Source organism: Fusarium flagelliforme, assembly GCF_020744385.1.
Source record: "Fusarium flagelliforme strain FIESC 12 MPI-CAGE-AA-0113 chromosome Unknown B0J16scaffold_2, whole genome shotgun sequence".
In the NCBI taxonomy this organism is placed as follows: domain Eukaryota; kingdom Fungi; phylum Ascomycota; class Sordariomycetes; order Hypocreales; family Nectriaceae; genus Fusarium; species Fusarium flagelliforme.
This window is the reverse complement of record NW_025763504.1, coordinates 6435124-6461190: the sequence shown is the minus strand read 5'-3', so window position 1 is coordinate 6461190 and position 26067 is coordinate 6435124. Positions and strand designations below refer to the sequence as shown.

General features: G+C 48.5%; 11 protein-coding genes and 1 non-coding gene across 12 annotated transcripts; 5 read left to right on the top strand and 7 right to left on the bottom strand.

The window, feature by feature from the left end:
• Positions 1–583: 583 nt before the first annotated feature.
• On the top strand, positions 584–3707 carry B0J16DRAFT_354425 (Pleckstrin homology domain-containing protein; the record flags this gene model as incomplete). Its single annotated transcript, XM_046129371.1, has 5 exons — positions 584–1075; positions 1125–1667; positions 1715–1957; positions 2006–2192; positions 2242–3707. The coding sequence occupies 5 exons, from the start codon at positions 584–586 to the stop codon at positions 3705–3707; spliced, it is 2931 nt and encodes a 976-aa protein (XP_045987755.1).
• Positions 3708–4316: 609 nt separating this feature from the next.
• On the bottom strand, positions 4317–5246 carry B0J16DRAFT_336134 (uncharacterized protein). The gene is made up of 2 exons (XM_046127169.1): positions 4906–5246; positions 4317–4792 (listed from the first exon to the last, which is right to left on the bottom strand). The coding sequence occupies exons 1-2, from the start codon at positions 5015–5017 to the stop codon at positions 4626–4628; spliced, it is 279 nt and encodes a 92-aa protein (XP_045987754.1). The 5' UTR covers positions 5018–5246; the 3' UTR covers positions 4317–4625.
• Positions 5247–5277: 31 nt separating this feature from the next.
• B0J16DRAFT_t74 lies at positions 5278–5368 on the bottom strand. The gene has a single exon. It is a non-coding gene; the product is annotated as a tRNA-Glu (tRNA).
• A 606-nt stretch (positions 5369–5974) lies between these two features.
• Positions 5975–6670, top strand: B0J16DRAFT_381727 (LITAF-like zinc ribbon domain-containing protein; the record flags this gene model as incomplete). Its single annotated transcript, XM_046131183.1, has 4 exons — positions 5975–5987; positions 6041–6416; positions 6464–6557; positions 6605–6670. 4 exons carry the CDS (start codon positions 5975–5977, stop codon positions 6668–6670), a joined length of 549 nt encoding a protein of 182 aa, XP_045987753.1.
• A 149-nt stretch (positions 6671–6819) lies between these two features.
• On the bottom strand, positions 6820–8712 carry B0J16DRAFT_86357 (putative negative regulator of DNA transposition). The gene is made up of 3 exons (XM_046134588.1): positions 8515–8712; positions 8138–8461; positions 6820–8089 (listed from the first exon to the last, which is right to left on the bottom strand). Exons 1-3 carry the CDS (start codon positions 8597–8599, stop codon positions 6918–6920), a joined length of 1581 nt encoding a protein of 526 aa, XP_045987752.1. The 5' UTR covers positions 8600–8712; the 3' UTR covers positions 6820–6917.
• A 296-nt stretch (positions 8713–9008) lies between these two features.
• On the top strand, positions 9009–9698 carry B0J16DRAFT_381725 (VPS4-associated protein 1; the record flags this gene model as incomplete). Its single annotated transcript, XM_046131182.1, has 4 exons — positions 9009–9125; positions 9176–9427; positions 9476–9531; positions 9578–9698. The coding sequence occupies 4 exons, from the start codon at positions 9009–9011 to the stop codon at positions 9696–9698; spliced, it is 546 nt and encodes a 181-aa protein (XP_045987751.1).
• A 2133-nt stretch (positions 9699–11831) lies between these two features.
• On the bottom strand, positions 11832–12629 carry B0J16DRAFT_317501 (uncharacterized protein; the record flags this gene model as incomplete). The annotated part of the gene is made up of 3 exons (XM_046125371.1): positions 11832–12277; positions 12329–12357; positions 12553–12629. 3 exons carry the CDS (start codon positions 12627–12629, stop codon positions 11832–11834), a joined length of 552 nt encoding a protein of 183 aa, XP_045987750.1.
• B0J16DRAFT_369911 (uncharacterized protein) lies at positions 12553–13119 on the bottom strand. The gene is made up of 2 exons (XM_046130314.1): positions 13103–13119; positions 12553–13047 (listed from the first exon to the last, which is right to left on the bottom strand). Exon 2 carries the CDS (start codon positions 13034–13036, stop codon positions 12824–12826), a length of 213 nt encoding a protein of 70 aa, XP_045987749.1. The 5' UTR covers positions 13037–13047; positions 13103–13119; the 3' UTR covers positions 12553–12823.
• Positions 13120–14366: 1247 nt separating this feature from the next.
• B0J16DRAFT_354424 (uncharacterized protein) lies at positions 14367–14801 on the top strand (the record flags this gene model as incomplete). The annotated part of the gene is made up of 2 exons (XM_046129370.1): positions 14367–14610; positions 14668–14801. 2 exons carry the CDS (start codon positions 14367–14369, stop codon positions 14799–14801), a joined length of 378 nt encoding a protein of 125 aa, XP_045987748.1.
• A 129-nt stretch (positions 14802–14930) lies between these two features.
• B0J16DRAFT_336120 (beta-lactamase-like protein) lies at positions 14931–16069 on the bottom strand. The gene has a single exon (XM_046127168.1). The coding sequence runs from the start codon at positions 15890–15892 to the stop codon at positions 14984–14986; it is 909 nt and encodes a 302-aa protein (XP_045987747.1). The 5' UTR covers positions 15893–16069; the 3' UTR covers positions 14931–14983.
• Positions 16070–16120: 51 nt separating this feature from the next.
• B0J16DRAFT_395834 (uncharacterized protein) lies at positions 16121–18428 on the bottom strand (the record flags this gene model as incomplete). Its single annotated transcript, XM_046132211.1, has 3 exons — positions 16121–16917; positions 16966–17593; positions 17667–18428. 3 exons carry the CDS (start codon positions 18426–18428, stop codon positions 16325–16327), a joined length of 1983 nt encoding a protein of 660 aa, XP_045987746.1. The 3' UTR covers positions 16121–16324.
• A 6749-nt stretch (positions 18429–25177) lies between these two features.
• Positions 25178–26054, top strand: B0J16DRAFT_86106 (uncharacterized protein). Its single transcript, XM_046134586.1, has one exon. It carries the CDS (start codon positions 25298–25300, stop codon positions 25901–25903), a length of 606 nt encoding a protein of 201 aa, XP_045987745.1. The 5' UTR covers positions 25178–25297; the 3' UTR covers positions 25904–26054.
• The last annotated feature ends 13 nt before the right edge of the window (positions 26055–26067 follow it).

The following is a 26067-nucleotide window of genomic DNA, read 5'->3' as shown; positions in this document are numbered from 1 at the left end:
CCCCCCCTTCGATCGCTCCACCGCCTGACCCCCGAGACCACCACCTCTACACTCTCAACCAGCCATCACCAGGCCCGGACGGAAACTACTGTACAGCTGTGAGAAAGGGAAACGTCCACCACGATCGGCCATTTTCATCCCTTGTCAAACGCCTTCGACTTCTTTCTCAACAAACTCGCTTCAAAAGTTCAAAACCCCCTTACCCCGCCTGTATTGTCTTGGGTTCGGTCTTCACTGCGAAAAATCCCAACGTGCGCAAGCCCGAGTCTCACGCCTTCAATTTCACCGCCGAATGACGTCGAACCGCTCGTTGAAACGTTCCTGAGTCGACGCCAAGCGATTATCCCTAGACATTCAACCCGCAACCTTGATCCCGCCGGGCGCTTTCCCACGAAACCTCCCTCGACCAACCTCTTTCGTTTGCTCCCTGCTGCCGCCGCCGCCGCCTTTTCGTTTCTCCCCAAGACGCTCCTCTCGACGGATGGCGTAGAAGGCTATGGCCCATGCCCCGTTGCTACGAAATAATACAGCTCCGGTCTTTCAGCCAACATCCAACGGATTCGGTGGTTTTCCGCAGACCAGTATGAACCATGCGCCGCGCGCCAGCCAGCTCTCGGGCTCGACAGCCTATGCTGGATCAACAGCTTCCTTGAGCTCTCTAGCTACAGCCACTACCGCCACACCAGTAAATGGCGGCCCTGTCCTTGCCACGACCAACATCATCAACCAAAAGGCCGATGCTTCACGATCACTGTACCAGATTTGTATCTCGCTCAAGCAGCGCCTGGCTCAAGTCCCCGGCTTCGGCCCTTATCTCGACGACCTCGACCCCAACGATCCCGTCGATCCATTATGGAACATGTTCCGCTCCGGATACCCTCTGCTTCTCATTTACAATGCCCTGCGACCTAATGAGGAGCTCAAGGTTGAGGACTCTGGCGCTAACGAAGCCAAGAAGTCCAAGATCGCCATCTTCAAATTCGTCCAGGCCTGCATGAAGGACCTGGAGATTCCCTCCTCTCATAGCTTTGTGATAGCTGACTTGATGGGTAACGACACAAGTGGCTTTGTCAAGGTTGGTAGCTCTTTGTATACTTTTGGAACCAAGCTCATTATTCTTCTAGGTAACTCAGGTTGTTAATTACGTCTTGGACCGAGCAGAGGAACGTGGATATCTCCTTCAGGCTCTACCTTCTTTTGACGATGGAAGCAACGAGCCCACCGGTGGGCAAATGACATACCGAGACCACATTATTAGGGAACTTGTCGATACCGAGCGAAAATACGTCCAAGATTTGGAGAATCTGCACGACTTGAAAAAGACGCTCGAACAGCAAGGCGCAATTCCCGGCGATACTCTGCATCAGATCTTCCTCAACATCAATGCTATTCTCGATTTCCAACGCCGATTCCTGATTCGAGTTGAGACGACGAACTCCATGCCCGCTGCGAATCAACGATGGGGAGCTCCATTCATTATGTACGAGGATGCTTTCGACATTTACCATGCCTTTATCGCAAACCAGCGCAAAGCCGCGCAGGTTGCCAACCAGGTTTTCGACAAGATTCAACGTTCTTCGCATCCCGTGGCAGCCGATTTCAACACCCTCGATGGTTTCCTGCTTAAGCCTATGCAAAGACTGGTGAAATATCCTCTATTGCTCAAGGTGGGTTGATGCGCTTCAAGAACTGATCAGCAACTAACATGTAGCAGGATCTTAACAAGAAGAGCGAGGATGACGAAGTCAAAGCAGACTTGACTAGCGGCTGCGAGGCTGCTGAGCGAGTTCTATCCAAGGCTAACGAGGCAGTGAACCGTGATCTTTTGGATGAAGCTGTTGAGGAACTCACAAGCCGTGTGGAGGACTGGAAGAGCCACAAGGTGGAGCAATTCGGCAAGCTTCTCCTGCATGGTGTTTATGGAGTCATCACTGGAAAGACGGACCAAGAGAAGGATGTAAGTTGGCACTTTTAAACCCATACGATTTTTACTAACGCTTCCAAGTACGAGATCTACCTCTTCGAGTCTATTCTTCTGTGCTGCAAGGAAATCTCATCAAGCAAGAGCAAGGATAAGAAGGACAAGTTACGTTCGGCAGGCCCCAAGGTTCGAAACAAGAACGCCAAGCTTCAATTGAAGGGTCGAATTTTCATGACCAACGTGACCGATATCGTGTCCTTCACCAAGCCAGGTGAGTTATGAAGTTCAGGTGGTCCAATCAGCGAAACTGACTTGAGAAGGCAACCACAGTGTGCAGATTTGGTGGAAGGGAGATCCAGGTGTTGAGAACTTTGTCATCAAGTTCTTGAACGAGGAGACTTTGAAGAAATGGGTAGCGACTCTGGAAACCCAGAGGAAGCATAACGCGCCGCGCCAATCATCAAACTCGGACACGCTCTCGACTGACTTTGCCTGGACACGAGACCAAGTAGCCGGCCTGGAGAACCCTTACCTGCAGGAGAACGACGACGACGAGGATGACCTCGGTCCTGCAACAGCACCTGCTGGCTTTACTGGTGTTACTCATCCCATGAGTCTGGGCCCTCGAACAGCTTCCAGCAGCAACCTTCGTGCTCGAGCAGGAACTGGCGAAAGTTCAGCATCGCTTGCCGGTATGGTGAGGGCTCCTCCACCTCGGTTCCCTATACCTGCACCACCTGGATCACTCAGCCTTCAGACACAATCAAACGGCGCTCACTCGCCTGGTGCCTGGGCTGGCGACAGTTACTTCTCCCCTGTCACTGAGTCACCAGCTTCCACAAGGACGAGCACTACCAGCGGAATGTTCTCAACACCTCAATATGGGTTCCCTAAGACTTCTACTCCTAACCCACAGCAATGGGAAGATGCCAACGGCAACCGATACACTGCTCCCGCGATGCCCCGCGCTCCATCTCGTGATGGTCCTTCACCAAACCCTCAACGTAATCCCAGAGGACCTTCTCTGCCAGCGATGGCATCCAGCAGCCAGGCCGCTTTGGCAGCACAGCACAGGAACCGTTCTTACAGTACTCCCGATATTAACGGACCCGGAATGCCACGCACTCGTCAACCTAGCCATGGAAACATCCCTGCAGTGCCTGGAATTCCTCAGCACTTGCACCCTGGCCACGCTGCTAACATTTCTCGAGATCAAACAGGCTCACCTAGAAATGATCAGCCAACTCGAGCTCAGACAAACAGCCCAGGAGCTCAGCGAGAGCGAATGCACAAGCCTACAGGAAGTGTGGGTGGCAGCATGAACCATTTCCCTGCTCAACCAGTTCATCCACGATCCATCACACCAGGCGGTGGAAACCAGCAACTCCGCGTCGATGCCGCCGCTGCAAACTCACGAACGGTATCTCCAGCTCAAGGCACAGCAACAATGCCACCACCATCAGCGTCATTGAGTCCTGACATGCCTCTACCAACACAACTCAAGGTTCGAGTGAACTGCGAGTCAGGCAACTACGTCACTCTGGTTGTGGCCTTCAACATCACATACCAGTCCCTGGTCGACCGTATCGATGCCAAGCTCGCCCGCTTCACAGCTAGCAGCATCAGCAAGGGCATGCTCAAGCTTCGATACCGCGACGAAGACGGCGATTATGTCGCTATCGAAGGCGACGACGATATCCAGATCGCCTTTACAGAGTGGCGCGAGAATGTGTACTCTGGAGGCGTGGGAGAGATAGAGCTCTTCTGCGTCGGCGACACCGCCTAGACCGCGCACGCGAGATAGAGCTGCGACATTGCCTAGACCACGATCGACACCCCGGAGAGAAAGGTAGCATTGTGCTTGGGATACCCACGGATCATTACCGCATTTTTCGGCGCACGGAAAACAAAACAGAAAAAAAAAACCATCATATATTATGGCACGATAACGAATAAGGGCGTCTGGAACGGTGGCCGAAATCATACCATATAGACCGGCAAGCGAAACTCGAACACTCATCATCTCCTTTTATCTAACGAGAAATTGCCAACTCGAGCCACTCTTTTCGTTCCGAACGGGACGCACTTTTCTTGGGTTATTTTTTGACGGGCTGTTTTGCATAGAATGGTCAATGAATCATTCTTAGCACGTCTCGTCATACACATCCTGCATGGGATCATTTACACATTTCTTTTTCATGGGATCCGGCGCTTTAATAAGATATGGGGGCGTTTTCTGTCGTTCTTTCTTCTTCTGTTTCTTTTTTGTTTTCTCCGGGGTGTCGTTTATATGATGGGTGTGCGCTCATGATGGGTAGAGGAGTAGCAGCAGTTGTAGTTAGAGCGTGATTTGCAGAGGTAGTTGAATGCAAACACTTTGAATGAATGAACTTTTCTCGTGATATCATGAATGAACAAACTTGTTTGCTGTGATGTCGTGCATGATTGAAGTTTGGTTGGGTTTGGGTCTTGAGTTGTAGTCATTCGTATTGTATTGTACAGCATATTTGTACACCTTCTTCTATCCCCGTATGGGTATTGTTATACATTGATATATCTCTTCCTCTGCGTTCATCCAAAGTAGCGCTCTTTTTCTACCGATGCCCCTGTTCCATCCAGTCGTTTGGTCTTTTCCTCAGTAGTGTCATCCCATCGTGCATCCCTTCCTGCCCCTCGTTTCCGTGATTGACTGCTCGTCTCTCGTCTAGTTTTGCTTTCGGGGTCCGGTCATGTACTTCTGCATACGCGCCAAGTGGTAGTTGATGGTATTCGTAGGCGCAGGAGGAGCCGCAGGACCGTCCATGCATTTGCGGAGTTGATTTTCTACTGCTGCGCAGCCTGTTGCGTTGTAACCTGCTGAAGCCCAGCATGCTGTATACTGTTAGCCGTTGACCTTCCCGCGTATGCATTCCCTCCGTGTGTTCAATTGCAATCCCATTATCCTGCAATCGTGATCTTCTGCGTGCGGGCAGTTGGGAACGTACCGAGAACACTAGACATAATAGCAATGCATGGATTCTCGACCTGGCGTTTGGGGTTGTGCACCCGCAGAGTCTTCAGGGGAGGGAGACGAATGGGTTTATGACGGCCGGCCATTTTCGCGATTCGCTGGGGACTGAATTGATCGACGACGAGAACGATTAGGCCTGGGTGAGGGTCGTGATGCTGGCGATGGAGTGGAAAGTTTGGAGTGGGGTCACGTGCGATGTGGAGTGATAAGATAAGGCATATCGATAAGCTTTCCCTGCTTGTCTCGAGATCTAACACTGACTGATACTGAGTGAGGGAGAGGATCAATGGGAGCAAAAAGGAAACAGGGTGATTGTTTAACCAGAGGAGTAGGATGCAAAAAGAAACTCCGGTACAGGGAATCGAACCCTGGGCTCCGCGGTACTTGATCTCTCAGGTTATGAGAGCGCGAAATGTTAGCCACTACACCATACCGGACGGCTATTGGTTGAGAACAAGGTTTGGGTTTAAGCTCCATGTACTGACGGCAGTGCTCTTGATCTAGACAACGGAGTGGTATCTCACAGGATGCTTCGCTATTGTCTTGATTATTTTTCTTGGATTGAGGTGTGATTGACCTGCTGTTTTCTCTAGTCACTGCCAACTGCTTAATTCAGCCCTGCCCAACAAGCAACACTTATCCTTACTGCCCAATATTCTATCCAACAGCCAAATTCCACGTCCTTAATCGATCCTCCGCATGACGCATCCCCACTCGCCACAAGGGTATCCCCAGCACAGCCACGCCTCGCCACACTTGGCACTTACAAGACCCCAAACGCCAAGCTCGTGACGTCCTTTGCCCAGACTTTAATCATTTCCCTGAGGACGATTAACACGACGTGACCAATGGAGATCCTTTGTGACATCACAGACCACCTTGACTTGTTGTGCAATGTTATGACCTAACCTGCCAAGCGGGTGTGAAGGGAGAGAAACAGGCAATGCCCGGAAACTACGCCACTGGTGAAATGTTTATAAGACGGAGCGCAGGACGGTTCCTTTTACGGACTTGGTCATGTAATTATCCTATCAATATTCACAATGGAGAAACCTAGTATGTCCCTATCTTACGTGCATTTGAAGGTATCAGAGACTGACGAGATATAGCTGCTACACCAAACAACTACAGTCACCCTCAGCAGGGCTACTACCCCGAGCAGGGTCAGCAGCATCCTGAGCAGGTTCATTATCCTGACCGGACCCAACAGCAACAACCGCCTCAGTACGAGAACCACAACATGGGCAGCTCTCCTCTTGCTCAACCGCCTCTCACACACCAGCATGATCAACAAGATCGTAACTTCAACCCACACCAGCAACCGCCGCAGGGTCAGCAGCAGGGTGGCTTCCCACCAGCCCAATCACAAAACTACCAGAGCATGCCGATCCAGAACCTACAAAGTCAAAGTGCACCGGTAGTTTGTCCCAGCTGTGGCGTTAGAGCTATGACTGTCACAAAGGCTGAGTCTGGAGGAATGATGCAGTAAGTACCTGCGCTATGAGAAGGAAGATGTATACTGACAGATATAGTGCTGTTGCTGCGGGTGTTTGTTTCTTTACTTGTTTGGGATGTATTCCTTACTGCATCTCTTCACTCAAGGACGTCCATCATCAGTGTGGAAACGTAAGTTCATTGGGATCTTGTGATGGGAGCTTTACTGACAAGAATAGTGTAACATGCCACTTGCTGATTACCACCGAAGTGGACGAACGGAAGTACGCTGCTTCCAGAAGTAATGATGAGAAGCGTCATGAGATTGTTCTTTTTTAATTTGCGACATGATACCATATGGGTTTTGCTAGCGCCCTATCTTTACCATTAATTGGACTTTATCTTCACTGCGAATAGAATGCAGTATATGTACCAATAAATATTTGTTCCGCACTCCATATTGAACAAGTGACATTCATCTGTGTGCCTCTATACACCATAGCTCCATACATTGACAGCCGGGTCGATCATTACAAACAAGCCTCCATCGTCTTAAACAATGTCAAACTTCTCATCGTCCAAATCCATGCTCTCCGCTGGAGCGGGCGCTCGAGGGACACTTCTCAATGCTGCCCAACCTGATTTCACGACAGGTTCTTGGACGGGCTTTGGTGCTGGTGCTGGGGCGGGTTTGGCCTTTGGTTCAGCCTTGACCTTTGGTGCGGGCTTGGCTTTTGGCTCAGGCTTGACGACCTCTGGCTCGGGCTTCACATCCTCATCGTCGTCCTCTGACTCCTCAGCTTCTCCTTCAGCATCCTCTTCACCCTCTTCACCCTCTTCGCCCTCCTCTCCTTCATCATCTTCGTCATCCTCATCGTCATCGCTATCGTCCTCATCAGACTCTCCTGAGCCATCAGAATCCGCGTCACTGCCAGGATCGTAATCCTCCTCATCTTCATCTTCTTCATCCTGTAGAGCTTGCTCAACGTCCAATTGCGCCTTTGCAAGCTCCGAAATATCACCACCAGCCGCTTCACCATCTCCAGTTTCTTCACCGTTCTTCTTGGCTGCTGCGCGGTTCTCAGCCAGTTCGAGCTTGGCTTTTCGCTGCTCGGCCATACTTCGATCCTGTAGACGCTTGTTCTTGATGTATTCGTCAATGCCACCGTAGTCCTCCTGATCAATCATGGAGAATTCAACCTCCTCTGTCGCATCACCCTCGCCTGCAAACACTTCCACGGCAATGTTGAAAGTTCGCTGGAGAATGTTGGTAAAGCTTGTCGCCGCAATGCGGTTCAGAGGAATAAACATAAGTGGCTTCTTGAAACCCCAGAGAATGCCAGTCTCGAGGAAGAATAGGTATCCGTCCTTGGAGCCCCTGAATGCCTTCACATGGACGGCTTTTTCGGCCGGTCGGTGAGGCTGTCGCACCATGCTATGGAACTTGCCGGGGTTGGCCGAAGTAATATCGATACCAATGGGCTTAAGATGACGGTTCAAAGCCCAGTGGAATAGGGACTTGTAGTTGTCTGAGACCGCTGCCGCACTTCCAGCGTCAGGTCCACCTATCGTACCCTGCTTGGGCGCCGTCGCGGGTACTGTAAAGACGAGCGGCTCTTCGGTCGGGGGGTTCGTCTTGGAAGGGAGACATGTTCCTCGTGGGAAAAGGACGTAGTTGTGCTGGACCTGGTTCTTCTCGGGTACGGGGAGGTAAAAGACATGTTCTGGCGCAAAGTTAGCATAGGCCATATAATAGCATCAATAACGCGTACCAATATCTGACCACGCGTATGTTATGGCTGGAATAGGAGCTGTGGTGTTTGGCGCACGAGCGTAAATATGGCCATCTGTAAAACACAACTCAAACTTCTTCCTCTGAGGCACGGAAACGGAAATTTCCTTTATTTCCAACAGAACATCCTCGTCCGCAGCGTTGGTCTGGGTCTTGACAGGAGCTTTCGTGCCGTTGGCAGCTCCATTGGCATGTTGGACGTCGACTCTTCTCTTCTTGTGCGCGGGTTCAGCGCTTCCACTTAATAATTGATCGTAGACATGTGTCGCAATTTCGTTGAACAAGGCGATTCGAGTGGGAGAGTCTTGATTCTCGTTAGTATCGTGAATAATACATTCAGGGGCAATGTTTATTTACCTGCTGCTTTCTGAATGCCTTGTAGAATATCCGGCCGGGTACCAAATACAGAGCCCAACTTGTCTGTATCGAGAATTTTACCCATGTTTGAATCCAATCGTCTAGCTGTGATTTGACGACAACTTTTTGGTGGGAGAAGATTGGGTGTGAAAAATATGTATGGGTGAAGAATTGTTTACTGTTGGTCGTGGCAATGAGGGTGCATAGGTCATCATATTTCCTGGAACTAAGAGTTGCGATAAGATAGCGATTCATGATGGAGGGCGCTTATTAGTCAGGGCCATGGCGCTAGAACATAGAGTTTTAGTGGTTTACAGGCGCTGCTTTTGATTTACAGGGGAAGCTCGCCCTATCAGATTCTGACGTCAGGCGGCCGGCGCTTCCTTCCCCGCGAGCTGCCCGATTCACCATTCGAAGTGATACGAGCTGTCAGGTACAAAGCATCTCCTTTGGGCTTCCAGGCACAAATTCTTTGATACTGATCCATATCCATCATGTCAACTACATTCCCAAATATCTACACGCACCGCAAGGTTGCTGATTCGGCTGCCAAAGCATGCGACATTTGCTACAAGTCAAGCACATCCGTGTTAATCACACCAGACAAAAAGGTATCTGAAAGAACAAGCTGAAATGGTAAGCTCATGCACTCACATGGTAGGATTTCTTCTTTGTCTGCCCCGTTCATTTGAAAGACAAATATTTTGCGACACCAAAGATCGATGAAGAGGCTGCCAAGCAGAAGCGCGAGAAAGAGTTGGCCGAGGAAAAGGAGCGCGTCATGAAGGAGTACGAAGAGAAGCAAAAGAAGAAGAAAGAAAAGGAAGCCAAGAAGGATAAAGACGACAAAGAGAAGGATGACAAGGATAAGGAAAAGGAAAAGGACAAAGATGAGAAGAAGGATGAGGATAAGGTGAGTGAGATGAGTTGAAGAATTGGGCTTGACTGACGAATTGTACAGAAAGAAGAGAGTAGTCCTGCGCCTGAGGAAGAGCCTCGCGTGTTTGAGTTGAAGACGTAATTTACTCTCATCTCACTTCGGAAAGTTACTAACGTTGCGCAGCGCCTTTTACCAACAGAGGTTGTTGAAGAAGCGACAAGCCGAGGCTGCGAAACAGGATCGGGAACGAGCATCAAAGCCTGGTTACTTCCCATCTGTTCCATCAGGTGATCCCGGTCGATGATGGATAGAGATGCATTAGGTCGGAGAGACAGCAGGTGAGCATGAGGTCTCTCACTAACTACTCTAGATAGCCTTACAACAATATACCAAACAAAGGTCTACATTGGATTGGCCACAATGAGCTTGAGGCAGCCGCTTTACCATGCCATGGGATACCTGACATGCGAACTGATGTTCACTCATGGGGAAACAGAGCGTATGCAATGGACTGTACCGCAAAGGGACGTCTTTCTTATATCTTCCTTTCCTCATCCGACTCTATTTAAACGTATGTCTGTTTATTCTACGCCTGGGCGAATAGCCCAGTCTACGACCTCATCATATCGAAGTTGCCCAAGAGAGAATGACCAACAATGAATCCTCCCCAAAGTTTTGACTGAAGACCAGACCTTTCATTGATCTTGCCAGCGATGTCCGATTGAGGTCTATCTTCGCATATTTGTCTATCGTGCCAACAGAGGCTTTGCGGCTCACCTACTCAGCAAATCTTGACTCAAACGCCCAGGCCTTGTCCAGATTCGGTCGATGAAATACTCCTGGCCCAGTCGCAGGCTCATCCAGCCTTAGCAACCTCGGCGGCAAGTTATTGATAGGCTCTTTTGTGTTTATCGGAAGCTCAACTCGAATGAGCTCTGGCATACTTGGTTCGCTGAAAATTATGGACGGTCCGGGCATCTCTCCTGGACGCTGGACGATGCTATGACTGCCATTGACGGAGAACTGTGGCTTTATTTCCATGCCGACGATCGCGATGTCTACCTCACGTCCAGATTCGAGGGCTTTGGGAAACTTTGGGGTTCTGCATTGGCAGTTGTTATGCAGGCTTCTAAGTCGACCGGTGGCGTGATATCTGATTCTCTACAGGACTCAGCTGGCACGTACAAAGGCATTACCGCAATGAAATTCGGCTTCCGCGGCTTTCGGCTATCGCTTTCAGATGATGGAGTGGGAGGCGCATTGCGCTGGCGTAAGTCTTCTTAGAACCCAGTGGTCAGCTTCACCCCGAGCTTGGGCTCCTTTGGCGGCATGTACGTCTGCGTCTGCGTCTGGACTACATCCGAACCCCCAATCCAATATGGAGGCATGTACTTCACCACTCTGGCGGATTCTAAATGGGTTCATGGCTCGATTATGGGAGTTCGGGTTATATGAAAGAGGAGTATTTTCCGGGTATGCCGGACAGTCTGCATTTCGATCATTGGAGGAATAGCTTGGGCAATGTTGGGGGTTTATTAACAACGACATTGGGGGAAAATTGCTTTAGTGAATTACCTGGATGGAACGCGAGCTGAGGATAGCAGTACGGTCTTTTATCGAGATGGTTCTTTCTAATCATTCCCCCCATTAAACTACCAATTGGTTGTGAGTCTTGTAGATGGCGATGACCGTGCCTGGTGGAGTATCTACACAGTCATGATCTGAGGCCACCACCATACAGTAAGATCAATTGACTTTCACCGTTCACGTCGCATGCAACCACCACCCACCCAGCTCTTTGGAGCGTAAGACGGAAGGGCCGGTTGCTATCTCTTTTCGGAGTTAGTGAGCTGACTGCATGAAGTCTGACCAGCACCCCGGATCAGACAAGCTTAGTCTTGACTACGAAAGCTTAATTTGACACTGGTAGGGCTGAGGAGTAGTTTTCTGTCACAACAGACAATAGCTAGTTACATGACATACCAGTGTGCGATTTCTGACACTCTGAACGTCCCTCTGAAATTACGTAGTCTGAAGATCAACAGTCGTGACTGAAAAACCAGGAGCATGATCTTTGGAGCCCAAAAGAAGACCAAAGCCAACACTTTGCGGCTCCAAATAGAACTGCGAAAACACCTCATCCAGGGACCTACAATCGCTGGAGAAAGTATCGTGATTGAACTCGCACGTCACGGCGGGGACAGAGCACACGAGACCATGATCAATCGTCTGTTCACAGGCGACGTAGCCGTAGTCCGGCCTACCTATTCGACTCCCGTGGCAGAGCATTATCTCATAAGGGTGGTAAGGTATCGCCATCTCGTAGTCGACGCACATGTAGAGGTTGTTTATTTTTGTGACTACAAAGGACGTGGTGGGCTCAATGGTAAAGTCGAGGGTTGGTGAGGTTGCTCCCAGAAGTCTACAGTCATGCCCATTAGGGGACCTTTGTCGTCGGCGAGTATCTGGAATGATGTTTCGATGGACCGGCGGCGGTTGTGGTTGTTTCACCGAAGACAGTCGTTGTTGTTTCAGCGAGGATTGTGGTGTCTGGTCCAAGGAGAGTCGTGGCAGTTTCTCCGTTGTAGGTGGATGAAAGCTCGGTGATCATTGTCTCAGTGGTTGTCTCGTCCTCAGAGGTGAGTGTCGCGGTGTCGGTAGACGGATCGGTAGAAGCGGTAGTCGTGACAGTAATATCCGAGCTCGCGGTCGTATCCGAAGATGCAAGGAAGTCAGTCGTGGTATCAAGGTCGGTGCTTGTAGCAGAATTAGTCGAGATAGTCGTATCTGAAGATAGATCGCCAGTGGTAGCAGTCTCGGGCTCAGTAGTCGCAGCAGAACTGATCTGAGAAACAGTCGAACTAGCTTCCACGGATACAAAACCTACTCAAAGGTCAGTTACCGAGTCTCTGCGTAGCGAAGGAGTTTACTTACTATCCGTCGAGTGGCGATGTTTACAAACACTTGCAACCGCAACATCAGCCAATCATGCGCTCGTCAGAGGAGGGAAGGATCTTTTACGATACTGTAATATTGCTTCAATGGATGTATGTATTATTACAGGATTGATAGTATTAAGATGAAGCATATTGCAAATACTGATCCGCAGGGTCGGCCGCGATCGCTTCCATCTCAAGACTAGCAAACCACCGACAAACTATCGACTATTTCGGATCTTTCCTCTCATTCCGAGATCCAGATAAGCGACCGCGATCATCACAATAATCATAGCCATGTCGAAAGTTTCCCAACATCTCTCAGTCAGATGTAACCAAGAAATGGAACTCACCGAAGCTAAGAACTTCAGCTGTCAAGCCCTATGGTCAACACTAATACACCACCAGCTTGTCTCCAGCGTTAATTGCAGACGTCAAATAAATAAACTTTGACCACTTCTATAAAAAGACCAGTCTCGATCGATCTTCAGTTTCAGCCGGCGCCACAGTGAATGGTGGATGTGATGGAATTGGCTGTTGAAGTTACAGTGAACAGTGGAGATGGCTGTTGTGGAAACCTGCCATGCCGCGCCACAGTTGACGACTTCACGGGCATTAATACATTACAGATTGCGTGTCGCCAAGAAACATATATCGCAACGATAATAATGGCGTACTGCAGCGTATTTGTTGAGGCGGAGTGCATTTGACTTGTCACTATTCATGACAATCATCAACTTCACTCACCAAATGAATGTCAACCTTTACTCACCATAGGGTGTCAGAATGATTAGCCACCAGAGATGTAGAAGACAAAATAATTTAGTCATACTACCCATACCAAAGCCGGGGATTAGACTAATTTATTTTGATACCCCAAGACTTGGAGAACAATTCTTCTGTCACCTTTGATGGATGTCAACCTGCATGTCACTCCCTTACATCCCATCAACTGACAAAAAAGCCACACCGACCAAAGATGGCGTTAACCTCATCCACTTGATGAGGATCAAGTGGATCCAAGGGTCTTTCGGATGTTTCCTTTCCCTTCAGCCTTATTTAGTTGGCTTGTGACTGTGACTCAATTACATGATCATTCATCACGGCTGTAGCGGATGTCTTATTCTTATCAGTGAAAATGACTGACGCCGCCATTTGAAGACTACATAGCGTCATTGTTTTCTCATCCATTTTCACATTCACAGCCATATCTCTGTAAAAGCTTATCATCGTCTAGTCTCATGACACAGCCCGTGAATCGTCTTGGCTGAGGCTTGCGACGGTCGGCTAGTTCTGGGCCGCAGATCGTCAGTGACACGCGCCCTCTTTGCCCTGTTTATCTCCCAGAGTGACGACTACTGATTAGTTCCGATACGTACTTTAACCTCGACTGATTTGTTCGGATACTGGGTTACCGGTAGTACGTACAACTGCCGAGCATGCAAAGTCGATCACCACTGATGTCGTCGTCAGATTGCCTCTCCATGACAACAGCCAGAGAGATATGCAACATTCTCTGCTACAGTACCCATGTGACTCACCCACCCTCATTGACTTTATTAGATCATGAAAAAAAGAAGTCTTAGACCCTCAAAGTGGCGCCCTCCCGCTGACTTCCAGCCCAAGCCAGCAACCATTAAAAGTGAGAGGTTCCCCCCTTGTCGGTAATCACCGTTTGGGCATTGTCTATAATAATAAGCGTTTTCCCCGCCGCATAATTATTTGTTTACTTGAAAGGGTTCATTCGTACCTGATTATTACGCTTTGATCAATTAATAGCAGGGTTCAGCCTGTCATATTGGGCCCCCACTACCAGCGACAACTCATCAACCCAAACCGCCCTGAACAAGAAAAAGAGCCTAAGGGCAAGACTTGAAGAAAAAAGCAACGACCAAAAGAGATTGGGATATTCTGAGACAGTTGAAGGAATTGATATAAACCTCTTCTCAATCCGACTCAACACAATTCTCTATCAACTCATCGCATCAATCATCCTCGACTTAACCCACTATACTCTCAATACACTTACACTTACAATGTATCGTGAACATCACCCCGGTCATATCACCCTCCCCACCACATGGGACGGGACCAACAAAGACCATGAAAGAAGCCGACAAGCAAGCACATGCTCCGAACGAAGCTGCGAAGGCATGACCCTCGACGAAACAAGAGAATTATGGCAATGCATGCTTGAGCTACAATCTCGATATGGATGTTATAATTCTACGAGGATAGATATGGCTGTTGATGCTGGTGAATATGGTGTTGACTTGATGCGTATGTCCTCCCTTCTTCATCCTCATTCGCATTGGCATTTAACTAACAGTGAAGCAGCAAACCGCTTTATCATCGATACTCTTAACGAATCCGTTATCGATCTCCCCGATGAAGGTCGCGAATTACTTAACCGTTTCTTATGCCCTTCATCACCGACAAAGCAAAAGTGGAAATTCTGGAAGAAGGAATGATCTTTACTCATATGTTAATTCTTTTTATGGCGTTGGACAGAAAAGGCGAAGCATCGATACCCACGATATCAGAATGGCACTGATTTACTACTTATTGTAATTACTAAAACTAAATAACAAACTACAACTACATCTCTCATCTCTCATCTCTCATCTCATCATTCGTCAAGAACAGATGTAAACTAAATCCGACTCTCAAAATCCTTCTCCCCAATAAACGCAGCCTGAATCTTCATACTCTCTAAAACCCTCCTCTTAGCATCTCCCTTAACATCCATCCCCATAAACCCTCCAAACGTCCTCTCAAACTCCCACTCCTTCAACACCCCCCACATCTTCACCATATCCTCTACGCCAAGTGGTATAAAATTAGGTATACTCCAAAGGAACGAATAAGAATTCAGTCCTTCTGGTCGGGAGCGTTCAGCACCGCTTGCATCAACGCTCCAGTCCCCGACACCTGAGGCTGTGGTCATGAGTGTGTCTGCGATGAAGAGTCGGTTTTTGTAATGTAGAACCATAGAGCCGGGGAAGTGGCCGCCTAGTTTAATCGCTGTTGCACCTGTGTCGAGAATCGGTGTCGTAGTTTCTGTCAGTGGGATTTGGTGCGAGGATGAAAATGTAGTCCAGGTCATATCCTCAGATGCAAGATAAACAGGACATCCAAACGCCCTCGCCCACTGAACATGAGCACTATAAAAGTGCGGATGACTGATAACAATAGCCCTCAACCCACCCATCTCCTCAATCTTCTTCACAGTCTCATCATCCAGCAAAGTAATACAATCCCAGAGCACATTCCCAGCAGGCGTCTTGATAAGAATAGCACGCTGTCCAATACCAAGTTTAGGCACGGACGTAATAAACGTGATGTCCGGATCAGTAGCACACTGCGTAAACTCGTTACGATGCTTCTTTTTGAGGTCCCCAAGCGTGGAGAAGGATTGACCTGTGGGAGGCACGAATTGACGTGGATCGTCACAGATGAAACATGTTTTTAGGGATGTGGTTGGGAAGTGTGTGCCGCATGTGTCGCAGACGAGGTGTGAGTCTGTGGTTGTTGGATCGTATGGTTCTGGTGTGAAGGACATGATGAGAGAGGACTAGTTTGCGATGACAGATCGAGTAGTGGCTGAGTAGTGTGGTAGATAAACAGGGCAGTTGAGTCTGGATTCCTGTTTCTTTTATCGTGAGATAATAAGAGGTTGCCTCGGCTTGAGTCTATAGCTGAAAGATGGTGCTCTGTAATCATCTTGATTCAACTCCACTGGTTGGTTAATTGACGTCATCCCCGCATTTCACGATAGCTTCCGCTTTCGCACCATTCAAGACGACTGTAGCTTACCAAGCATCACGACGTGTCTATTCTTCAAAAATGATTCCACATCATCGTATCTCGTATTCATCGTGCTATTACATGCACTTTTACCCAAAACTCCATACACCTAGATCCAATGCTAACCAAACATCCATCCCAATTCCACCATAGCAATGTGCTTTTCCACCATAGTACCGAGCATTGTTCACCACGCCTCCCACATCTGACTCCCCATAGAAATCAACCGATTAAACAATTGATCCCTCATACTCACAGCCGTAAGATGATGTTCCTTTCCATCCTTAGTCTTAATAATCAACCCATCAACAATCTCACTCCCCATAGCCCATCCAACAATGATCTTGCTCTTCCAACCAAGACCGCCCATCTTCTTCAACTCATCAATCTCACCAATTGAAACCGTCCAAGCAGGCTTCAAGTCTTCAAGCTCAATCGTCCAGCTAACAGCAGGCGTTGTAGCCGTAGCAGTAATGTAAGCATGCCCCTTCTTACCCTTGTATCGGCAAGGGAAACGGATAGGACCAGTGATGGGGTTGGGTTGTTCGCCCTTTACAACGCCGAGACGGTTCTTTGCGTGGGGAGCGCCTGCTTTAGCTTTGGCTTTGTCGGCGGCTAGAGCTGTTGCTACGCCACCCTTTGCCGTACCCTTGATGAAGTTCATGATGCGGTGAGATTTCTTGTGTTTTGTCTTTTCTTCCTCCTGTTCTTGTTCCTCCTCGTGGATTACGTTAGGATCGGGCTGGACAGCCGCGGTAATTTCGGACTGCGATACTCCTTCTGGTGGTGTTAGCAGGCTCACTTCTATATCCAATCAGTAGTACACACCTAGATGTTCGAGACCTTCTCCGGCAGTCTCATGAGGTTCGGTTGCGGGAGGAATATCCGAGGTAGGAGGTGGGGGCAGAGGAGCCTTGTTCTTCTCCCCGATACGGAGAAGAGTGATAGCCAATTGCGCATTTGTCGGGACACCTCGAAGAATAGTATTTCGCAGTTCAACATATTTCTCCCAGCGAGGATACGTCCTGTTGATAAAGTTCAAAGCAGGTGTAATAATAGGATCACCAAAGAATCCAAAGCCAGCGCCGAAACCCATTCCCTTCATGGCCATGTAGGGAGACGTAAAGTAGGATCCGAGAAGTATGGGTACAAGAACGCCAATGAGAATAAACTTGGGTCGATGACGATGAAAAGGCGCAGCAGGACTAAGGGCATTTCCGAAGCGCTCCCAGGTATCGACAAAGTCGGCGATCATATGCATCGTGGGACGAGCCTTATCCCATACAGCGTTCGACACTGGCTTCTTGGCTCTGTTGTGCTTGGCATGGGGATTGTTTCCGAGGGACTTCTGGCGAGCCTCTGTAGCTTCTTCAGTAAGCTTCGTAGGGTCTGGAGCAACGCTGTCGTCGTCGGGGTCCGTCTGGGGATGCTTTCCAGCAGCTGTACTAACAACAATCTACTCTCTCATTAGTCTTTTTCTGTCAAGCGAAAGCACAGGCGATAAAATAATAACTCACACCGGAACATACCGTTGAGAGGCTCGTCACAAAGCTATGAGCCTCCTGTTCAACTGCTTCGCCCTTGTGCTTCTCCGGCGCGCCAGTAACCGAGTCATCAGACGCAAGCACACCAGCAGCAGGCGTCTTAACACCTCCAGTCTTGGAGTCAATCAGCGAAGGAGGTGCACCAGGGAAGCAAATATCGCGAGCCTCAGGGTACCAGATCAGGATCATGAGGAAAATGATGATCGTCGGACCAAGAATATCGAGCAACCAAGCCAGGGTATAAACTCCCAAGAAAGCAGAAGTACGTCTCGTCTCCCTCCACGATCGAAGCCTCACAATATGCTTCCAGAACGAAAACAGCTGCGTGAAAACAGACACATAAAGCCTCTCAATCTGCGCCCTAAGCTTCTCAGGAGAAAACTCTTCGTCGTCCGCAATATTCATATCCAGCATTCCCAGCGGCGGCTCGTCGATGCTCTTGACGTAAAACACCTGCTTATCGAAGCGACGAATCAAGGCCCAGACATCTTCATTCTTGAGACCACCGACAAGATGCGGCACGGCTTGCGGCTCCTCGTTCCATCCCAGATTCTTAACCTCGATATCGCCGTGTTCGATTTGGGCAGCGCCTTTTTCGCTCAAGTCTAGGTCTTTGCTCTCTTCGGCGAGGGCATGGCTTACAGTTGGAGCTTCTTCTTGGTGTTCTGGCACGATTTCGGGTTCGCTGTTTAAGCCTGTCGCGCCTGTCGAGAACCGACGGTTGGGGTCGTCGGATGTTGTAGCCATGGTGTATCGCTCTCGCAGTAGTTGAAGCGATAGTTGAAGAGCAAAGTAAGAGGCTAACGGTAGCTATTCATATTTGACAAGCTGGAATTGGAATGGGAATACCCCGCCGCCTACGTCAAACTGGCAGGGGAGGAGTATCATGACATCTAATCTTGAATCATGACGTCACAAAATCTCAGCTGAAGACGATCATGGCAAGCATCAACCAAACAGGACCACCAAGACCACACAGTATTACCACCAAGATATCGAAAGCGATACGATAAGACAATCGATATTCCCAAAACAAACGAAAAAGACACGCGTAAGAGTCCATATCCTTGGCATTCAGCTGTCAGTTCACGTCACCATTCCACTCATGACACCCACTAAATCTGGCACTGTACATCGCTTGTAAACCTTGTTTTCTGACATCTGAGCTGCAGTGAGTGCTACAATAGTGTTAAGCTGCCTGGGTGATGGATGTCTTGGCCTGGTTCTTGAGGCTCTTGGTAAGGATTGCGTAGATCCCGGGTGCAACCTCCAGAGTGGGGCCGATTACCGAGTATCGATATCACGATCCGGACCACATCATCCGGGGTATGTCACCTGATGACTTGTTGGTTGCGTCTGTGAGTTTCGTGATGTTACCTCAGGAAAGGCTTATCGTCAAGTTTGTTTCATCAAAGGGCTAGTTGAGGGTGGTCAGCTTGGGCGATAGGAGATACAGTCAGCTAAGGTAGGACATCGTTATAGGGGATGTTCTCGCACTTCTCTTCCATCGTAGATATGAGCCTCCACTAGCGATAGCGCTTTGCGAGCTATTCTTTACTCTTCTGTTCATGTTCTCGTCTGCAAAGAGAGACGAGTGTCTACAGAAATCACGACAGACCGCCCGAACCACGTAACAAGAACGGAATGAAGGAGCAGGCCAGGCCCTACCTACCTTCCACAACTTCTATCAACCATGAACAATCAGCATAACTAGTCAAAATGTCAAAGCCTCCCCAAGAAACGAGCGTCGCAGGGTCACAGGTCGATACAACACCAACAAGACCAAGACTGTCATGACAACTTAACAGTGCCAGCAGCGATATGACCGACGAGTCTACCGAGACAAGCCTTGACATTACCTATAGCTCTCGGATTCTTGAGCATCTAAGTTTTGACGGAGCTTCTTGAACAAGTTTCTGGTGACACCATCGATGGGAACAGCCAACCCTAGAGGGGATCATACTTGCGCGTGGGGCCTTCACTACACAACGAATCTCAACGCATACATATCCGATAGAGCTCTTGTCCCATCTTGTTCATTATTCTCTGGTGCTCTCAACTATGTCTTGCCATTAATTCTCTTCAAAGCACCACAAACGCGTTGTCCTCGTCCGACTCCGAATCTATACCCGCCAACAAAACCCAAGAACTCGCATGTTGCTGTATGCGACACAAGTAGTCTTCGATTAAGAGATCTGCGGTATACACATTGGGACATTCTATTCATCTGATACGGCTATACTTCGCAGCAAATGCACCTTACTTTGTCTTTGATCTCATGCCTTTGGTGAAAAGGTTATGAGAACCTTGTGACAATGAGCTATCAGCATCCCAAGATATCGCTAATGCTCGATAGTCAGCCCGCAGGATTCGTTAGATAATATTCTGATGTCCTTTCATCACAATTAATACCGCTAGAAAAGATCCTCCGACCTGCAATCGAGGAGTGTTGTTCAAGAAGTTGATCTTTAGTGGAAGTCTGGCTACCCTACACCGAGGGCGACGAGAGTCGAGAACAAGAACCAACTCAACATAAAACGATATCAACATCAATATTCGGCCATTAATGTTACAAGCTTCAATCTTTCACTAGTTACAGCATGGGGATTATGTGTCTCATGAGCTGGTTCCTTCGTTAGGATTGATCATTTGATCCTCTGGCATCTTCATGAAGAGCGTCTACCAAGTTTGGACATCAACCATCAAGCATGGAGGTACCAGCACAGACAAACCACCAAGACTCGATATACAGCCAGTCGAGATTGACTGGACAATGTTAGTCGCCGTCTACAAGAACTTGTTCACTCTCGATGTCGGAGCTCGTCGGCCTCAGTAATCTCCTCAACATCCTGTCCAACAAGCCAAATACAACACATCGATACATACAACCACATTGCCCGCACTTCACATGCTGCAACTCAATTGAATTGACAAGTATCTCGCCACAAAAAGGCCTCATCTTACATGGCGGTAATCCCACCATTATTCCGCAATCACACCATATTCATTCCGCGGCTGGCAACTTCCGGCAGACGCCCACGTAGGAGGATATCCCTGTGTGATATCTCATCCCGCAAACACATGCCAATTACAGTACATGCAGCGCGAGGCCATGTAATAAGAATATGCAGGAACGTTCGTACCCCGGACACCGGTGAGGCCCTATCTGAACAACCGGGCTGACAGAGCATACCATACAACGAAACTTGGCATCATGAGATAGCCTCGTGGCTGCTTCAGAGTAATTGATCGATTCCCCCGCGAATACCGGTCTGCGGTTTTGGCAGCCTTGGACTACGTTGGGCGAATGAGCGTCCGCCACAACGCGCTGGCCACTAATTGAGCCAGGGCCTCTGTTCACATGAACTTGGAAGACTCCAACATGAACAAGTTTCTACTTCAGAGAAGTAAAGCAGAAAAGCAAGATTGCAGCAGCGGTGAGATTCACTTGCAGGTGGCTCAACGCTGGAATAGCTACAATGACGCTTCCCTGACAAGCCCAACCAACATCTTGAGAAAGTACTCTGCAGTAGAGTCTCAGCCGCGGCTACAGGTACTCAATGTAGCGGCCGGTACTCTGAGGCTGACTTGCAGATCCCAATGCCATGTCATCCATGCTGGCAACGGAATACCTACCACGTGCCTTGCCGAGGTGAATTGTTTCATGAAGGAGTTCAGACGGTTGACAGCCATGTCACATTGAGGCTGCAGTAGTTGGTGCAAGGAGCAAGCGCTTGCTGTACCCGTACTTTACTCCTCACAGGAAGAAATTGCAACGCTTCAGAGTACTACTCCGATAAGATTCGGCAAAGATACAACCACTCGATTGTACGGAATATCCGGTCAGGGGAAATCTCGCTGGACGCAATAACAGCAGCGCTATGAACAATTCCTACTCTCATGCATTGCCGAGCATCCCGAAGGCCCTTCTGGACTCATTCCACAGACGTTTCGCTAAATAGACGATATGAGTATCTGCATCGCTTGTCCCAGGCATTGTCAGCCGCAGAACCGAACGGTGATGAGGCGCGCACGCGAAAGAGAGACCCTTGTCGCGATCGTCAGGAACGCGACACAGACACACTCTCCGGACCCCATGTCCGGTGTGCCGCGCTATAGCTGGTCTCACCAGTTTAGGTATAGCCAGGGCAGGTAATCGACAATTACTCGACATTGTTCGAAGAAGAAAGTTCAATATTCAAGCCACAGTTGTAAGATTTTTCACTGCTGAGACATGATCCATTTGTGACAGACATTGTCCCCCCCTTGCCTTTGCCACGCAGAGTCAGTAGCAAAAAAGAAAAGAAACCAGAGCAGATGGCTTTGAGAAGTTTTCTGACTTGCATCTGCTTTCACTCTACCCTGTACTGTACTGTACAGTACTGTCGATGCTCTGACAAGGAATCCCTTGCCCAGTTCTTACATATCGACTGATCATCTCCCCTCCACGATGCATCGCAGCACATCATGATCCGGAGACATTCGGAGCCGCTGCAGACAAAGACAAGAACGCGGCGTGGGGCCGCTCTGTCAGAAGTCTTGTTAGTTACTCAGCCAGTCTGTATCCATCAACAACTGCTGAAAACTCTGATTTCGTCAGCGAGGTGGAGATACCTGTGGATGTAGGAATTGCTGCGTGTTCCTGACACCAATCGCATTGCACTTGATGCAGACCTCTTCCCATTCACAGTATTTGCACCGAACCGGCCTTGGTACCCGTATGTATCTTGAGGTTTCAACGGCCTTGGTATTGAAGTTCAAATGCATTTATCTTCTAGCAAGGTAACCTCAACGTCTGACCGGCTGCAAACTCAGACATAAAAGCTTAACTTACATACAGAGTAAGCCTTTCGGGTAACAAATACCCTGGTATTCCGTAAACCATCGTGACGTGCATCTGACGGTTGAGTACCTTGCATAACCATTGGCACGCAGTACGGATACAGTATCGTCTTTCGACGTCGCCAACAATTGAGGCTCACTTCCAGTAATTCGGGCTCGGTAACCGTTTGCAAAAGTTTCCCGGTTGAACTTTTGATGGGTGACATCGGTTGAGAACTTGAGCGCATTAGAGTAGCGATGTAACCACACAAGAATTGAGGCCCAATTGAACTTGCCACCAGGAACAGAAATCGTCAAAAGCTAATCAGACCAGATCAGATCGTGCAATTGGGGTGACTGGTTACATTGAATATGCTGTTGAGAACCTTCTGTAGTATGGGCAAATGCAGGCTTCTCAAAGAATAAATGCAGACTCATCAAAGAAGAACTCAAGTTTCTTAAAGAAGCATCACGGAATTATGCTATTTATGAAAATAAAATTCGAGCTGGAATGCAAGCCCCCAAGCCGCAGCCGTGAAACATAAAACGGCCCGTTGTATTAATTCTCTGATTTCTCGATCGATGGCTGAACTTTGTTGCCAACCCATTACACCAGAATGTCACTAATTAGTTTAGAAGACAGAATTGGGCTTGCAGTTCGTGGAAGAGTCTGCGTCTGTGCTTTTCATCTCGATTTCATATCTACGTAAAGAGCATGCAGATATAGCGTTGAGATGCATTAGACCTACGGCACAGCAAAGTGTCTGAATTCAATTCCGCTGATGTACAATATTTAATGGACTACTGCAAGACAGCTGCAAGACGGCATAAGAATGAGCTTCAAAATTGGAAAAGTTGATGTTAATCATGACGGCATCAGTGGATTGGAAGCTCTTGGATGATGCTTCATCCCATCCACTTGGGGGCTCTAGTTAAGCTCGTTTCCTTGTTTGTAGATGATCACCATTGTTTGAGAATAGATGCCTTGCGACCGAGGCATCAAAGCACACGGGAGACACTAACCAATCACGAAATCTAGCGTCGGATGGTGATTGTGAATTAGGAAGCCCTAGAACTTTGCGGATGGAGGGTCGGACATCAGAATTGAGTTTGTGCGGGCGTAGTGAGATATTGGGGGTTCTTTGGCTGTTTTGAGAGTGAGTCTGTGAGTGCATTGGGGTTAAGTTGTTGACATGGACTCAATTGTTACTTAAGATTGAGTCTGTTATTGGCGGAGAGAGTATATCGCAGATGATCGTCCAACTCAATAAACCTTCAGCCAATTGCTACAGCCGGACCTAAATCAGAGAGAACATACATGTCCGACACCGGACAAACATCTGTCAAACTCAACCATCCTCTCTTCAATCTTCAGTGACCTCCGCCGCGTGTCTGACAGCTCTCAACGAACATGCAAAGCGCGAACTCAAATGCACGCGAGTTCAACAAGACGCAACGCCACAGTAATTTGCACATTAAAGCCTCACCTAGAAAAAAAGGTCCCCTGCAAGTGATCCAATCCGGCAGGTATTAACCTAGACTCTGGCTTGAAGATTACTGTACACTTGTAAAAGCTTCAGTCGTAAAAACCCATGTCTTTTACCCATGTTAGAACAAATTGGCGGGACGGTTGGAAGCCTTCCGCGGGCACAACGGTCAGCCACCACGAGTCGGCTAATGCAGTCTTTCTTTGGGGCTCAGGGTCGTCGACTCGACTCGTGGGTGCGGTCAACTGGCATTAGTCGTGTTTTATGTGTTTTGTCGGTAAGGACGATATTATCTGAGCGGTGTTCACAATGAGTAACAGCATTGATGTTTTGAACCCCAATTGACCCGACGATCACGATGCCTGTCGATGTGTCGAATCTTTAGGGTCCTGTAGATCGACTGCAATGGGAAATGAGCAGTCATCGTTTAAGCTTTTCCTGTTCCCGGAGCACTGGTCGCCGGCGCAACTCCTAGTCAACAACCATCTCAGTCTGCTAACGGCCCTTCCATCTTCTTCCTTCTTCCATGGGTGCCCGCTCCCCCGGCGCACCATCGGCGTCGCTTCCCTTCCGCTGGGAAGCTTGGACTGCGGCCGCTATGCCATGAAGGGTAAACCTGCCCCGTCTGCAAGAGACAAGATTCAATCAATATGACAAAGCAGGGAAATGTAATCTGAGTGGCAGGATCCCTATCTCGATGCGTGTGTCATTCCATCTTATGCTCTTTCAAGGGTCTTCTTGGGTGGAGTAGAAAAAACAATTCCAACGGGTTTGACAGAACTGCTCACGAAAAAAGTAAATACTTTCTGACTTGTGCAGCGGAAACGGATGCTTCCGTTCGCTGCTTTGACAGAGTGGATTCGACTCATGAGAGCGGTCAAAACGTGAGAGAGGCTGGAGATAGCGGACGGGGAGAACGGGAAGGTCAAGGGGGGCCCAGTTGTCGTCTCGTGGAAACAAGTCCAAGCATTTTTTTTTTGTTTTGCGAAAGGGAAGTGATCGACGACAGGAGAGCTTCGACGTAATATTGCAGACATCTCAACAAGTAATTCAGCCACAACTGCCATGAATTCAAGGGAAAGGGTTTTCTTTTTTTGGGCTGGGAACAATAGAGTTGTGCCGTCAGCGGCTTCAATTCAAACGGCTTTTCCCAATCTGGGTTATTTAATCGGTGGCGCAGAATACATTACAACTCAAGCACACCTTCGGAGCATCTTCCGAAAAGTAAAAGCACAAGCATTCACAAGCGAAAGTCTAGAGTTGGAGAAAAGGGATACCGCCTTGAACTCCAAGGCGGTATCCTGAACAATGCCTTGTAGCTCAGGTCAATCCGGGGACAAGGGTAAGAAAACGAGGCCGACCCAGACGAGCGGTAGGTGCCAGATACGATGCCATGCCATTCAAAAGTCATGTGCAAGGCTATTGTTGTATACGTACCCCCTGCTGACTCCTCTTTGCCCAAGGTCCCAAGCTTTTTGTTGTTACTTTACCCATGTCACCGGGCTTCTCGCCTGTGAGAGCCCTGACGATGGATCTGCCTGTGAGTCAAATGACTGCAGAGGAGAAATGACTGCAAACGAGAGGAGTAATAAATGCAAACGAGAGGAGAAATGGATGCAAAAAGGGATTTCGCTTGTAGTCACATTATCACGAATTACTGTAGCAGAAAAAGACTGGGATCGGCAATATGATGAGGTCAAGACGGAGAAAAAAACAAAAACAGTAACTTGGAGAAAAAAACCGCTGATCTTTGCATCCAATGGCAATGAGCTACCACTTTACTTTCCATGTGAAAGAAAAAAGAAGCTGGGGTATATTCTGACTGGAATGCAAACACCTCTAGGTCTTTTCCCATTTCGGGAGTTACACACAACGGTTTTTCCAACGTTGGATAAATGGCGGAAGCATAAATAAATTAGTTCAAGTTGCATAAAAGAACGACATCGTGATTTCATCCAAAAGTTGAATCATCATCGATGAATTCCTTCATGGAGGATCCCTGTTAAACCCTCGATTGTATCGATCCAAGGTTCTCTTTCAGGGTCTGATATCGTTCGTCTGTTTTTGTTATTGCTGTT

Excerpts from the sequence above, each read along its gene's own strand:
- B0J16DRAFT_336120 (XM_046127168.1), bottom strand. The coding sequence starts at position 15,892 with ATGTCCTTCACACCAGAACCATACGATCCAACAACCACAGACTCACAC.
- B0J16DRAFT_369911 (XM_046130314.1), bottom strand. The coding sequence starts at position 13,036 with ATGCACTCCGCCTCAACAAATACGCTGCAGTACGCCATTATTATCGTT.
- B0J16DRAFT_86106 (XM_046134586.1), top strand. The coding sequence starts at position 25,298 with ATGCCTTGTAGCTCAGGTCAATCCGGGGACAAGGGTAAGAAAACGAGG.
- B0J16DRAFT_86357 (XM_046134588.1), bottom strand. The coding sequence starts at position 8,599 with ATGGGTAAAATTCTCGATACAGACAAGTTGGGCTCTGTATTTGGTACC. Across the intron at positions 8,462-8,514 it reads AGGCATTCAGAAAGCAGCAG|ACTCTCCCACTCGAATCGCC; the intron begins GTAAATAAACAT and ends ACGAGAATCAAG. Across the intron at positions 8,090-8,137 it reads ATACGCGTGGTCAGATATTG|AACATGTCTTTTACCTCCCC; the intron begins GTACGCGTTATT and ends ACTTTGCGCCAG.
- B0J16DRAFT_336134 (XM_046127169.1), bottom strand. The coding sequence starts at position 5,017 with ATGGCCGGCCGTCATAAACCCATTCGTCTCCCTCCCCTGAAGACTCTG. Across the intron at positions 4,793-4,905 it reads TATTATGTCTAGTGTTCTCG|CATGCTGGGCTTCAGCAGGT; the intron begins GTACGTTCCCAA and ends AACAGTATACAG.